The sequence below is a fragment of the Zootermopsis nevadensis genome, unplaced genomic scaffold (genome assembly GCF_977971745.1).
Source record: "Zootermopsis nevadensis isolate Lab colony 2312 unplaced genomic scaffold, Znev_1.0 Znev_ptg000019l, whole genome shotgun sequence".
In the NCBI taxonomy this organism is placed as follows: Eukaryota; Metazoa; Arthropoda; class Insecta; order Blattodea; family Termopsidae; genus Zootermopsis; species Zootermopsis nevadensis.
In genome coordinates this window covers 5,372,083-5,388,532 of record NW_028259151.1, presented here as the reverse complement: position 1 = coordinate 5,388,532, position 16,450 = coordinate 5,372,083, and the positions used below count along the sequence as shown (strand labels likewise).

Sequence of the window (16,450 nt, the reverse complement as noted above, 5' to 3'; positions counted from 1 at the left end):
ATTATTCTCAATAAGGGAAAGATCTAGATAGGTTATCTTGATAGATGATCTAGCTTGGTTACCTACTTTTTGTATTTCTTAACGTTTTACATTTATATTAGTGTTCCCTAGGTGGATTATTTGTTTTTATTCATATTCCTTCATTTATTTTTCTTTGTGTATAATATTGTTTCTATATTGGGTTTGCCTGTATTTGGCTGTTACATTTAATACTGTACATGTATAAGTTTAGTTAATCTGTTTGTGTACTATTTTTCATTATTATTTCATTATTATTGTATGTATTATCAGTGTTTGCCTGTTATTGGCTTCTTGCTGTTGGCAAACTACGTAAATAAATTAATTGAATTATTACTATTATTCAAAATTATTCATTTTGACCATACCTTATGGTATTTAATCTTGTACGTTTTGCCTAGATTTTATTATTTATTGAATTGAATTATTATATTACTTAGGCATATTAATTAGTCCATTTTCTTTTGAATTATCACTCAATAAAGGAATTGAATTGAATTATTATTATTAATAATATGATACATTTTTATATTTAATCTCATTTGTTTGTTTTTGTGTATTTGTAATGTTTTACTTTTATTATTATTGAAATGAATGTAATCATTGTATTATATTTCATCCTGTAACGTTGTTCAGTGCTTGACTGTTATTGGCCTTACCTGGGCTGTTGTCAAGCACTTGAATAAATTAATTTAATTGAATTACATTATATTTTACAGAACGTTACATTAACTGAGCTATCCCGGTTTTTATCTGAGTAGGGCACACTAAACTTGGTCTAAAAACGTGTCAAAGTGAATATGTAAAGATGGTCGGTATAACTATAAGCGGGATTTAATATTAACGAAGCTTGAAGGAATAATTTTAACTTCTTTGCTAACGCATTCAAAACAAACAATAAAAACATCCACAACAATAGAGCACAAGGGGCAAAAGTGTTTACATGCTGTAGACCAGTGGTAACCAACCTGGGGCACGCGTACCTCCGGGGGTACGCGAAGACATCTTAGGGGGTACGTGAAATTTAAAAAAATATATATATTTTATGATAAACACTGAATAATCAGTAATGTAATTTATTTAATTTATTTATTTTAGATGTAGATTATATACAATGTATAACTTGAATTATACACCAACAACTTTGGGGGTACAAAGTTGAAGAGAAATTATATCTGGGGGTACGCGAACAAAAAAGGTTGAATACCACTGCTGTAGACAACATATATGATAACAACTAATTAATTTGAAAGGTTAATTAATTTTATACATAGTTCAGGACGTAGCAGTATTACCAACACAATGTAGCAAGTTTACCAATACCCTCTGAGGCCTGAAGCAATAAATACAACATACATTGCTGGAAACTATCATTTATTCACGGCTCTAGTCGTACCGATAACTAATTTGTTTAGGAGTCACAAACTTTCAGTTTAACTGTTTACACACACATTCACCATTCTGAATATGATTTTGTAGAATTTCCAGAATTAAATGTGAATATTATTATTTAAGATTGTTTGGAAAGAATTCATTTCAGTATCATAAATTAACGTAAATCACAAATTTTCTCTCATAAAGAGAAAAATATAAGTGAGAATATACCTCAGAAGGAGAATCCAAGTTACGGAATGCTTTGTTCACCTTATATTCAAATTGAATCCATTTTTCGGATATAAGAAACACCCCTAAGTTAAAAGTCTGACATTCTCATAAAAATTAATGTTAAAGAAAATCTAGCTAAACTTAACTTAACTTAAAGTAACTTAACTTACGTATAACAGTCAAAACACTACCCAGACGTTCATCGATATGTTACAGAATGAATTTACCTGATACTTTTAAACATAAAGGGACTTGCAAACCACGTGCAGTAACTTTGAGTAATAAAATGAAACAGAGACATCTAGTTAGTGTCCTCACATTGCCCACAACTATAGTACCATCCACAAGGATATGCAGAACCACTCTTGAAGTTGAGTCAACAAATCTCAGCACTGGATTGAAATTTAACATTGATTTTTTATGTCAAAAAGAAACAGAAGTGTTCACTTATTAAGCACTATTACCGATTTTGGTGTATCAAATATTATGACAGATTTTGTTTGAGGTGTCGAGGAAGAGACCTGCCTTTACGAAAATCTAAGATTCTCTAACCGTGTAAACAAAAATTCTCAACTGTACCATGCTCTGAGCCAAATGAGTCTTTTTCTCTAAAAGCCATTCTAATATTATATTCCTATCCTTGTTTCTGTCTCTCATATGGCCTTTCACCTTGATTTTTTCAAACTAAAATACCGTTTAAAATCAGGTGTTAAACCATGATTAGCAGTTAAGTAAGAAAATTAAGTGGACCAAAATAAATTCTATTTATTTTATTAAAAAAACTCACGCACGTACGAATTTCGTGTTTAACGCCTATGCGTAATGCACATCTCACCAGTCATCTTTCTTCTTTACTTAAAAACCGTAACAATATTAGACAAGATGTAAAAAAAAACTGTGAAGCTCCTCATTTTGTAATTTTTACCATTCCTTTGCGTACTGTTCTCAACTTATTATCTTACTTGAGACTCAGAATACAAGTTTTATACTTACATCAAACAACAAATAACACTGCAATTTTACATTCTGCTTATAGGAAAAAATTGCGTGGTTATCATGCATTTCTGTAATTAATTTCATTCTGAATATCAATCAAAATATAATTTCCGTATGCCTCAGCACGTTATCAGGTTCGCCGTGCCTCCACAATTGCTCTTATCGCTTAAAATACGCATATAGAGATTGTTAAACATAATAAATTAATCGCGATTAAATTGTGAAGACCATGCAACATTTTTGAATGCCCTAAAATCATTCTTCTCCCTTTCGTTTCATTGATATAACACACGGAAAGAATCTATGCCTACACCTATTTAATACACGCAAAAGACCCCCTTCCCCTTTCCACCTAGGAACCAGCAGCGCGCCAAGCGGCTGACTGGGTTATTGTATACGTACACTTCCGTGTTTTTAAAGCTGATGTTTCCATTCGAAGAGCCTAGCTTTGCGCGTATTATTTACACGGTCTGCATCGGTGTTTCTACACAGCGCAGACACATCCTCCATTTAATTAAACCACGCAGGCATGAATTTAAATGTGCTGTGCTAATGCATATAGAATGGTCGGCGTCTGTCGACGAAGGTTCAGTGATATGACAGCCAATACACCAACCGCAAAGAAATTGAAAAAAACTAATTATATGCACGGAACGCTTATAACATGACATTCTTCAGTTCAGAAGCTCTTGCCTTGTTGTCTGCTGTCTACAATGATTACAACATACAATTAGTGACGTGTATTATTTAGCATAAGTATAAAAACATATCACTCAAACTCGGGAAAATTTTGTGCTCGGAATTAACAGGGAGCTGGAGAGTCAAAGCAGATGAGATAGGTAAAACATGTAGCACGCAATGAATAGCCGAGAAACGCTTCAAAATCGTTCTTTACGTCAAATCACGTAGGTCATTAAAGTAAAGTTTGTCCCACTATACGCCATGTAGGCGTTTGGGGTGAGTGGAGGTATAGCTCCTCTCTTCCTTGACTTCGGCACTAGATGGGGGTGAGTGGTCAGCATCACGCCCCGGCCGGCTTTACCCCCGGGAAAGGACCCCGGTACCCATTGTAGAGGAGGCTGTGTGGGCCCCAGACCCGGTCTGGACGCAGAGGCCAGAGGAAAAATCCTCTGCCCCCGTCGGGGATCGAATCTCGGTCGTCCAGCCCGTAGCTAGTCACTATACTGACTGAGCTATCCCGGCTCATCACGTAGGTCATTATTCTTCATTTTAAAATACAAACACGTTTAAAATGTGTTCTTAAAAAGACACGTTTTCACATAATCACAACTAGAACATTAACGAATCGTTGGCCCGAAAGGTGGAACCCCCAACTTAAACTGAGACTGGTAATAAATGGTACCTGCACACTTCTTAGCGAGGTGATGGATGACCAGCGAGTATAGTTAGAATGATTGGCAAGGGAATACCGAAGTACTAGGAGAGGAAACCCTCCCCAGATCATCTTTGTTTACAGGAAATCCCACGTAAAGTGCCTGGGGAATAATCCGGAACACGGCAGTGAGAAGTCGGTGACAAAGAGGCTTACCCTCAGCTTCAACGTCTCCTCACAATCCTTGCTATTTCAGGTATCTCCGTAAAGCCAATTCTGCATTTACGAGGGAGATAAGTTCCTGAAAAACGTGTAGCCTAAATGAGCAGCTAATTTTTCATAGAGGCTCGTTCACACTTGCTTAAATGCGGGTTCGCTGGGAACCCACCAGCATGAATTCAATCTTGTGCCCACGTTTAGGAAAGTTCAGTAAAAAAATTAAAAAAAATTAAATAAAATAAACAAATAAAATGTCGTGAACAGAAGTAACGCCTGCTGAGCAAAATATCAATTTTATTTGGAAAATTGGAAAAAAAAAATAAGAAAGTGGATCAGATAAAGAAATCAGCTCAAGGAATTTGCCTTAGAAGACTAAGAATCCCGTAAGAATCGACTGAGAATGTCAGCGAAGTCTAAGAAATTACTAATTATGGTGGGACCAAAAGTTGAGAAAGAATCAAGTGGATTGGATAAGTAATATAAGCGCGAGTACAACTTGAAGTCTGCAGGTTTTTCACTATGTTCCAAAGAATACAATATCTTGTTTTCTGCAGCTACGTTCAGAACATGATGACGTGTATCCAGGGAGGCTGTACATTACTGGAATGGAGAATGCAAATACTTTCGCGTATAAGAAAGTAGATCAACAAAATTCTGTGATTCCACTTCATGCTTAGGATAGCAAGCGTTTATCAATTTATTTCCTTTTATTTTGCTTATGAATTATTCCCGACATTAAGGAGAAATGAGAACAGGTTGTTCTTTTAACATCCCTGATACATATATTTCGTCTTAGGGTATAGTGCAAGACAAATCGTTCATGAAATTTAAGTGATTAACAGCCTCTTGGACTAGGTTTGTGAAAGTTATTTCGTCCAGCTTCGGAAAAAATTTCAATGAAGGATTTATATTTTAGGGCGAGTCCAGTTTATTTTCAGACTACCATCTGATGATTCACTGAAATCCTCGTCCTTTTCCTCCAGAGCTATTGATGATTCTTCAGTTTTAAAAAAAATATTACTCTTTCATTCACTGTCTAGTAACTAGACTATAGACTAATATACAGGGCTAGTCTAAATGATGTTCCCGATTTGAAAGACATGTTACTCACGTTTAATGAAATTCAGATGCACAAAATATGTACCGATGGAAAGAGAAACTCTCCAAGAGTTGTTTCAGTACACCACAGGTGTTCAATGTGAGCCCACTTGGTAACTCGGCACACATCCAGTCTATAGTCGAGCTCCTCCCAGACACGTTGCAGCATATCATGAACGATTGCTGCAATGGCTGCTGTGTACGCGCTCGAAGATCAAGCAAGCCCCTTTTCTTAAATTCGGAATACCACTTACGAATTGCATGCCCACTGGTTCGGAAATGCTGTTGCACACTAATAACAGACCGGTGAACGTGGAAATTCAGGACACAAAAGGCTCATCTGTCTTCGATGGCAGCCATTTTTTCTCATATCGCCCCTGGTGGCGAACAGTGTTACTACGCGGCCGCGAAGTATACCAACATAAACTTTGGAGAGTTTCTCTTTCCATCGGTACCAATTTTGTGCATCTGAATTTCATTAGACGTGAGTAGCATGTCTTTCAAATCGGGAACATCATTTAGACTAGCCCTGTATTTGAAGACAGCCATCCTTCGGACTCGCTGCCATAGAAACCTCAAATCGTAAATAACATTCCTTTGTTATATTTTTAAGGTCCCAGCAGCTTAGACGTTTGGGAGTTAATACAGAAGATCTTTAAAACTAAATGGAACTTAGTAATTGTTGTCGATATATACACGGGAAATACGTAATTATTAAGAGACAGTCAAGTAGAAGTTCCAAATTCTATAATTAAAAGGGTATTGTTTGCTGTAGGGGAGGCAGATGAATGCTTTTCCTGCATAGGGTAAGCTTAAAATAAAAGTTAACGGCGGTCATGTTTTCCAAAGCTGGATGTTCAATGTCGTATCAGAGACGAATATGCTAAATTTTCCATGTAATGAGTTACTGGAAGGAGATAATGATTTCCTTCATGGAAGAAAACGTTATTGAAAAGTTTAAGTGCCTCAATAAAGCAGAACTTTGTTCAGGTACCACTCTCCTCTTGAGTCTGTAGACAAGCAGAAAATGCCTTTGGAATCCTCGCATGAAGATTAACAGGCCGAATGTACTATTGCTAGTTATAATGAATTTGGTCATAAAATCAAGGCGTGCTTTACATGACTGGCTTCGAACTACGAACGCCATTATACACATACCCCGAAGGGTAACGGCCACTGAAGACCACATGCTGAGGCAACGGATACTTTCAAGGAATGCGGGATATAAAGTTCTGTCTAGGATCAAATTATTACAGCAATAATACTGAAAATGTACGAGATTTTAAAACTGTCAGTAAGGTACTGAAGTATTTAAAACATAGCGGTGTGCTACTTACCAGTTTTAACTTCCGCGCTCACATTTTGCAGTCACAGTTCGTAAGAAGCTGTCAGCTTTTTAAAAATCAGTTTTGGCTTACACTTTTCTTGCGAGTCATAAATTTGTTTATTTCCTGTCAGTGCACTCCTCTGATCATCTTAATTATTATTCGAACACAATCTCACGCGAACTCTTCCAACATTTAGTTCCTGGAGCAATTTCTTCACTCCTTCATTTCTTGCATTTCAATTTCGCGATAATTAAAGTTTCCAACATTCCATAAGATTTCTAACTTTTCGTACACGTCCAAAAATGTCCAACTGTCGCCACTTATTTTATAAATGTCCACAATAAACTTTGTTAACAAAGAAAAACTACAGAATTTCAGTCTGCTTCTTAATAAAATCCGCGAAAAACAAAACAAAATAACAACGCTGTTTTCATGCTTTCGAATTGTTTTCAGTAAATAAAAATCTGAATTTGTTTTTACTTCACTTTAAACTTGAAACGCAGTTCGTATTAGGAAAGCCCTTTGAAGTTTTTGTTTTCAAGCGGTTTGTATGTTTTGTGTAAACGAGGCTTAATATATTAACATTTGAGACACATTATTTGATTCACTCTGCATCAGTACCATGTTTCCAGTTACTGACAGCCAAACCGCGTTAAAGTCAGGACTAAAACGACGTAAATTAATAAACAGTACACCCACCCACCTCCAAGTGTTTCAAAACGATAAAGCATAAACCAAAAGCGAGTAACTGGAGAGTGATTGTAAAAGTCAAAAGCGAGAAAAGCAAATACCTATCACATTGAACTAGCTGTCTCAGAATTGGAAACCATTATGTATATCTCCGAATTTGAAATTATTTGGATTCTTACGTACGTACACTTACAGACATGTTAAAAACGACAAACATTCCCTACGTTCATTAGTTCACCATTTACAAAACATAAAAAACAAAATTACAATACGAATAAAAGAAACGGTCATAAATAAGTCAGAGCACAAAACATATAATTGCGTTTTAACTTCGTAACAATAAACGCACTCAAAACCATCCAGAACATAGAAGTAGCAAAGTACAAGGAATAGAGCCGTTCCTTAAAAATTAACAGTCCCTCAGCTTTTTAAGAAATTCCCCTCCGTTCGTGGAACCAAAGATTCTGCCTGCATCATTTTAATGCGTTATTTGATTGCTTAGGTAGTTAAGACATAACTTAAGACAGTGGTATTCAACCTGGGGTACGCGAATACATCTTAGGGGGTACGTAAAATTTAAAGAAAAAATATTTTATGATAAACACTGAATAATCAGTAATGTAATTTATTTAATTTATTTTAGATGTAGATTATATACTATGTATAACTTGAATTATACACCAACAACTTTGGGGGTACAAAGTTGAAGAGAAATTATATCTGTGTTTTTGTTTTTTTGTTTTTTTTAGTGTTCTGTCTGACGACAGGTCCATATGAACAGGATCCTTCCATCCTTTTCTCGGACTGGGACCTGTTCATATACGTTCTTGGCAGATGATCCAGAAGTTGTTTGCCATTGCCTTCTTCTGTGTGTGAATGGAGTAATTGTTGGGATACCACGGAGAAACCGGGGAAGCCCCCGGAGGAAAACTCCGTGTTGCCTAGACAACGGCCTTGCCCAACACAAGTTATAAATTCGGGCACCGCCGGGAATCGAACCCGAGACCCTAGGATTACAAGGCCAGCCTTCTAACCGCTAGACCACCGTGGCACGGTATCTGGGGGTACGCGAACAAAAAAGGTTGAATAACACTGACTAAAGACATAACTTCTTTTAGATTTCTTTTGTAAGCTCTAACCGAATGGCAATCTGTAACGTAGGAACAGCCGCATCGTCCCTAAACAGAAATCTTCAGTCCTGAAGAAGGATGTAATACGCTCCCCCGAAACGCTGCCATCCGTCTGTAAGATTACACGGCATTACAACGCGGAAGACCGCGATATTCTCTTAATTTTTACTACGTACATGTTTTTAAACTTATATCACAAAATAAATTTTACAAAGCACTTATTATACGAGCATGAAGTAGCAAACTGACAAGAATTTTCCTAAAATCCTTCGTATTGAAAATATCACAACTCTAAACAATTTTATCAACTCCGCAAAGGCTAACTGCATGGAACAAAGTTAATCCTTTATAAACTAATAATCGCACAGACAACCAAGAAACTCGCCCGCTCTCATGAAACCCAAAGGTTAATTAAGTTGTTCACTAGAGTTCGCCCAATAACACGTGATTTAAATTGTTAATTCAGTGACTGGAGAACTGAGACATGAAACTTTGTCTGGCATGTGGAATGTGCAGTAACTTAGGTCGCATTGCATTAAAACACTTACCAACCGTAACTACTTGTGAAAGTCCTAATACGAACCTCGTAACTCTAGTCGCTGCGTTCAACTGCCGATACGCGCAACTTCTTGAATGAAAACCACGCGCATGCGCGATAATACCGTCGTTACAAAAATCTAAGATTACAATCACTGATAAATCGGAGTTGAAGACAGAAACAGTTTTCGCAATTTCTGAAGAAGGTAGGTGAAATGAGCACCTTTCTCCCACCTTCTTCCTGTTTGGTTAGGTGTTGGATTACTCCGCGAAGAACGCTAGATCTACTGCGAACAACTGTACACCGTTCCGCTAATCATATAGGCCACAATATAAAGTGACTATTTATTACTAGGGAGCCGAATTTTGGCATAAAATGAAGCATCACTGTCGCAGTGAACCCCGAGTCATCTTTAAGTTGCGCGTCGTAAATCCGGTAACGGAAAGTTCCACATCACATGATACCGTCTTGCATCTTGTAACATACATCACTAACATACAAATCTTTCAGTTCTGAAGAATCTGCTCAAATACACATAAAATCCCATGAATTCGTCTTCTTCTAAGTTTCATGCATTTTCACGAAGACGTACAATCAGAAATCCCAACGTATAATTACGGAAGTTGTAGAAAGCCTGTCTGGAGCCTTATTTATATACGTATATATATATATATATATTTGTAGCTTACAATTTTACAAAGATTTTCTTCCTATTAGCCGTTAACTTGTCTACATTTGAATAAAGCACGTGAATTGTTTCACAGATCCTGTACAAAGTACGCGCTACGCACGTAATATGTATCGGTTAAGAGTAATTCGTTGTAAATCCTCAATCATTTATCACCAAAGACATTACACAAAATAACTTAAATCTTAGTCTTTATAAGACGCCTAACCCAATTCCAAATCCGAAAGAATTTAGATTATATTTGCTGTGCAGGACGCCTTCTTACTGTATAATGGAGGAAATGTCGATGCCATTAAAGAATTTCAAGAAGTATATGTTAAATTAATAATTAACAACCGTCTTATTTTTCACTCCGTTGTTAACAATAGTGGTGTAGAATTATCCACCATATGCAATAATTTATTACTGTATTCATAAATTGCCCAATAATTGATACGGATGTATAAATTTCGACGATTGTCAGTAAATGAATTATATTATACAAATGTCTTGTGATGTATGAATTTGTAACGAAAATGCCATATTAAGTCCAAAACTAGGAAAACTTCTTACGGACTATTTTCAGAATTAAATTTGCTGGATTCAGGGCTGTATTTGCACCCAAAACCAGTTTCCCACTTTCCAGATTCCATTTCAGTTTTACTTTGAAATATGTCACTACTTATAGGTCTTTTTTGTTATCGAAAGAACTGTCGACTTCAATTCTGACGAGTGTTAAAAGCGACCACAGTTATAGGTATCGCCAACCGCGATGTTTTTCACGAACGTATACTCAGTGGATGGTGTGAGAATGCCATATCGCAAATCACACTCTAGAAAATTCCAACACACAAGTGAAACATAGCTTATTACGATTGGTTAATCAACACACACACACCAGACGAACTAGACAGCAGGAGATAATTTATATACGTCTGCTATTTATTAATGTAGCTTGAAAAGCCTTCACGGAGTGACGCTGAAATTAAGAACAACTCGATAACATAAAACAATTAAAAGAATATAAAAATTATGAACACGAAAAGTCGTGTAGTCATATTTGGAGCTTCGTAAATCGTAAACTTGTAATTCAAAGAATTCATCGTGTTTCTCTTCCTTGGCACAATTTTATAAATTGTTACTTTATTTCTTTCAGTCAGGAAATGAAAATACAACATCTGAATATACATTTAGTTTCTATTCGTGCCTTGTAATTAGACTTAAACCGATGTTGCAGTTTCTTTAATGCGTAAAACAATTTAATTGCATGCTAAATTTGTGGTAATGCAGTGTTAAATTTGATTTATTCAGAGTCAAAGTCGTTCTTCCGGTCTGAAAAGTAGTTCACTACTCTTCCTGACTTCACATGTTGGAATTTTTAAGTGCACGGATTGTGAATGAACGACCTTCACCGAGCTAATAAAAATCCACTGTGAATGACACCTACCGTCGGTAAACACAGCAGGCAGAGTGTAATGAGCTGGAACACAGACTCCGTAAAGACATTGGTTGATATGTTTTTAACGACAGTATATCAACAGAAGAATTTACTCAGTTTTAAATTAAACGCGATGATTACGTAAGATAAACTGGGAAATACTGAAATACATTTCCCAAATTATGCGTTGTACACTGGCCTGTTATGTTAGCAGGATTCTAGAAATTCTTGAGTGGTTGAGCGATTGTTGACTTCTCAGAAAGGATTCGGATCCATGGAGTAAGAACCATGACGATCAGGTGCTATGCGAAATGAAAAGTTTTGGAAACCAGTGGTTCAGTATAAATGTGCATGATGAACCACGTTAAACCACACGTACAGAATTCTTGACCCCGCACTTAAGGTAAGTGAAAATAAATATGTCAGCAGTAGACATACAACGGTAAGAGGTAGGTCTTTATGAAGTCCAAGTCAGGTTTAATCGACAAGTGATGAAGGTCGATTGTTTCATAACATTGTTATTGTCCTTACAGATTCGTCACATTCGCCGTTGAATGTTGAAACTTTCTTTGCCAAATTCGTGTACATATAAGTCGTTTTCTTTTTTTTGCTGTAATTTTAAACTGAATCTGTATTATCAACTTATATTTTTATTCAATTATCTCCCACCTTCGAAACTGATAAAAATTGGTGGTAAATACCCATTGAAATTCGAATAATAATAATTTATTTCGTATTTTCGTCACTCAACCCCATTTATTCACGTTCCCTCACCCATTTCGCATTTTTAATTCCCATACAAGTTCTTCTAAAATCTACCAAACGATAGGAGTATTTGCAAAAATATAACATTCTGCTATCTAGCGCCGTTACTGAACATTTGGTGATCCACACATTTTACAAACACAAAACTCGAGAATGTTGGAGTGTGTATATTTTCGTGCGACACATTTATTATTAAATTTCGTAAGCTACATTTGCTACCATATTCCTGTGCGCGGAAGTACAACACCACAATCATGAGCTGTTGTAAAGAATCCTTCTAGTTCTAAGACCTTCATCAAAGGCTTATCAACCGTTCGCCTAATCCAAAATCTGAATGACCAACGCTTGTCGACTGTCCGCCACTTTAAATTCTACAGACATATTTTCTCAGTTAAACCCGTCTCAAATCTACAACCTAAAACTTTGAACACTGTGGCGACAAGAGACTGGCCTATCATAGTTCGTTTTAAAACACTGCCAGTTAATTTATTTACGTTTCCTGATATATGTATGGATTTCCTTCGCTAAAGATACTTCTCCGGAGATAGGGGTTAGCTCTATCGATTGGGCCAAACATAGTAGGTTTTACCTGAAGATGGAGATAGACTCCCATCTCCGAAACGTCGTGCTTTTATTTATTTTATTTAATCTTGGACGATGGATATGTCCAGAAAACAGTTTGCTTCAACAACGTACCATCGTCACAAACTTTCAGAAATAAAGATACTTCTGTTTGTAATTTTTGACTTCAATTCTGCGTGGACTTAGGACACAGACGTTATATCTCCTTGTACAGGTTTCGCGACTTTAATATCACGTAAGGCACGTTATTGGCACACGGCCTACTGAAACTGGTTGTGTTACTGCTGTTACATAATATTATAACCCTGTTTGTTTTTTTTTCCTGAGGCTGCATTCTCAACATGCTGTTGTTACATGAAATCCCTCCGGACTCCCCAGAGGAGGTGTGGCCCTTATGTCCGTACGCCAATAAAGTAAGCTAAGCTATTACAGTGTCCAAGTACAGTCCCCTGACGTAGATACAACAGACTTCAGAAAGCAGGTTTGTTCCTGAGAATATAATAACTGCTCAGCTATCAAAGAAATTACTCGACTTTCATTAAATTCAAGATTTATTACCGTGTTCTCAAAATACCACCACTGGTCCCTGTCATCACCCAGGTAAAAATTATTCATCCGATTTATACAAGTTTCGTTTAATATCATCCTATATACGCTTAGGTCTTCCAAATGGTGTCTTCCGTTAAAGTTTCCGGACAAAATCATGTTTGCACTTCTCACTTCCCCATTCCGACCATAACATCATCTATGATTTGATCATCCTTATGTTTGGCGATGGATAAAAATTATGAAGTTCCTCAACATGTAATTTTATCCATTGTGCTGTCACCTTTACTTCAGTTTTAATATTTTCCTCAGTACACAGATCTGAAGCACGCGCAATGTATATTCTTCATTAATGTAATAGATAAGCCTCAACCCATATAAAACAGGCGAATTACACTTTTCTAGGCCTATATTTTGAACCTTACGTTTCGTCATGGCGACGGGCTTTATACAAAATTTCAACGTTAATTTGATGAACACAGCTTTAAGCTCTGACAATCTTTGCCACTGAACTGTCACTCTTATCGTAGCTCTAGGTAGTAAATGGTAGGTTTTTCTAAGTATTTCCTAATTTCAAGTTTCATTAGTCTAAAATTCTCCTCTTTTAATTTTGCAACTAAAAAAAATGTGGGCGTGGATTACACAGGACACCGGATGCGTGATGGTTCTGTCACACATTTTATTACTCGTGGACATTCTTTACGTAAATGATAACATAATTCTTGTCGTCTGTTTAAATACCTGGGCACTCCACCAGCTTTTATAGCGATGGATATGGTTTTTTATACTCTTTTTAAAATGAATTAGCAGCGTATTGGAATGTTAACGTTGGTAATGTTACCCTGTTGAGACTAGCATTTCCTTGATTACGATACACATTTATTTATTTATTTATTTATTTCAATATTTATAAGTTGCACATTGCCCTGTGTTGCGATTAAACTTGATGTGTTACAGACAAAAATTATTTAGATCTCATTCGTGAGTTGCCGTTCTTTATTAATTCGGAGTGTGAGTAAAATACAGACGCTGTGTGCTTGCATCTTAACTCATGTTTGTTAATATGTAGACCGAGTTATGTAAATGGGAAACAGCAACAGAATTTCTCACTTACAGAGAAGTTTAAAATGCAGCCTCATTTCATACACCGATAGACCCATCTTAATTGCTCAATGTCTGCTTCTCCTTCATATATGTCTCCTAGTCGTCAGTTTAGAATTCAACGTTACAGAACCGCATGTCTTAGTGCAGTGGTATTCAACCTGGGTTAGGCGTACCCCCTGGGGTACGTGAAATTTAAAAATATATATATATTATTTTATGATAAACATTGAATAATCTGGAATGTAATTTATTTAATTTATTTTAGATGTAGGTTATATACTATGTATAACTTGAATTATACACCAACAACTTTGGGGGTAAAAAGTTGAAGAGAAATTATATCTGGGGGTACGCGAACAAAAAAGGTTGAATACCACTGTCTTAGCGCACCTACACATTTCAACAGCCTCCGGAAACTGAGATGTGCGATTAATAACCAATAAGATGTCGCCTGAAACGACATACAGACCTATTCTATGGAGTGATGTCAACAATTAATTGCCTATGTTTCATAAAAGTCATTAAAATTATTTTTATTTCAAAATTTTATGTAAGCATTTTTATTCGAACAAAAATTGGCATGGAATTAAGTGGTTTGTATTTGCAGAGTTTCAATAATTTCGGATTTACACGTACGTATATAAAATATCGAACAAATTAATCGAATTGCTAGACGACAGGAAAGAATGCAGTACCGACAAGAATATCCCAGTACTGACGCTCGGAAACTTCACATTTCTGTATATTATTTCAATTGAACACTGTAATTAAAATGGCGTTAAGTAAGATATGTAAATTCGACTATATTTTGAATGAAGCAGTACAGTCCTTACAAAAGTGTCATAAATTTATCGACGTTTCGTTTAATTTTCAATGTGCTGACTCGAAGGCAGATTTTATTTCTAAGTTCCTGTCAGAAATGACAAATATAATTTCAGATTATGAAAATAAAACGCACCTTTTATGGAGCCGGATGACGTGTGGGGCTGTTGCTGCTGATGAGATACCTCAAGTTTTGAGGTGACCGAACTCCACATTTCAAACATTGGAACGACCTTCAGAACAACTCTGGTGCAGAAGCCAGTTCTATTCCCAGTCACAACTATTCCATATTTGGGTTCAGGATGATGTAATCCAATTTTCGACTCCTTACGGATCAAACAGCGCACACAATCAACCGTTGACGCTTGCACAAAGGAGATTACTGACTTTTTAACAAGTTTAAATCTTTTCGGTAGCACTTACTGAACTTATCATTCAATGATTTAATCGCTGTAATAATAAACGTGTCTGGGATGATAATCGTCACAGTTCCGAAGTAGGTCACAGTGTACACAGAGACACAGAGACACATAGTCCGTTCACAAACACTCGTTCACACGGCGAATTTCTCGCGTTTTATAAGACTTTACTGATGATGCAAAATACATTTCCTTTCAGTTAATGTTTAGTTCAGAGCAAGTACAAGTTTATGTATGTACAAATGTCGACTAACCCATTACGACATTCGTGTCTGTAACTGTTAATAACATTCGGGAATTTCACCAAGAAATTTTTTGCCCCGGTCTGGAAACGAGTACAATGATGGTTCTACTGGCATATCTCCTTTAAACTACACTCAACCATCGCGTGTACAGTAACAAAAATCAATGGACGAGCACACTTTTCTGCAGAAATACGAAAGGTTTCCATTGCGAGCTTATGTAAATTTGGTTCATCACTAATCTTAATTACATTCTTCACATTACTACTGTAAAACTAACAATTAAGTGAGAAATGAAACGTACTTGTTTCATTCTGCAACAAAGACATTTTTTAATTATGTCTCCGCAAAGCAAGCAAGCATCAATGTATTCTGTCATGCGCACCGCAAGAATTAGTTTCTCTTCTTAAATAACCCGTTGTTACGTGTAGCTTAACAGACGATTACAACTTTTTGTTTACGTTTCCATGGTAATGGTTAATAGTTACGCATCGCAATGGAGATTATAACTCTTACCGATACTTGGGATGGAATACCAGTGACGTAATCAACTTCCACCCCTCCACTTCACATACAGCAGCACCAGACAGAATTATCAGTCAATATCCGTAATATGACGAGCACCACGTGTTCTGTTTCGTAATGACGACGAGACGATATTCATTTGTTGTTTAAATGTAGCACATCAACAGATTCATGTGACGTTCCTAAGCTACATTTATTCTGTCACAAAACACACCGATGCACTGTATCTTTGGTTTACATATGTACACTCTTGTATTAGACTCCAATGGGCGAGGCACTACCAATCAATGACACAAGATCCATTAATGTGTAAACAGATGACGCAAAACAAACACAGCCGAAAATTGGTTTTGATGTTATTTCCAATAATTCCACTTGTGGCAGT

The 16,450-nt window shown here is 36.4% G+C and overlaps 1 protein-coding gene across 2 annotated transcripts in view; it reads right to left on the bottom strand.

Annotated features, from left to right (window-relative positions):
- Positions 1 to 16,050, bottom strand: part of Hr3 (nuclear hormone receptor 3 ROR-beta) — a 141,420-nt gene extending 125,370 nt beyond the window's left edge. For both annotated transcript variants that reach the window (XM_087351533.1, XM_087351535.1), the window contains exon 1: positions 15,016 to 16,050. In XM_087351533.1, the coding sequence (XP_087207659.1) occupies positions 15,016 to 15,103 (88 nt within the window). In that variant the 5' untranslated portion in view covers positions 15,104 to 16,050. The remainder of the gene's footprint in view (positions 1 to 15,015) is intronic.
- Positions 16,051 to 16,450: the final 400 nt, after the last annotated feature.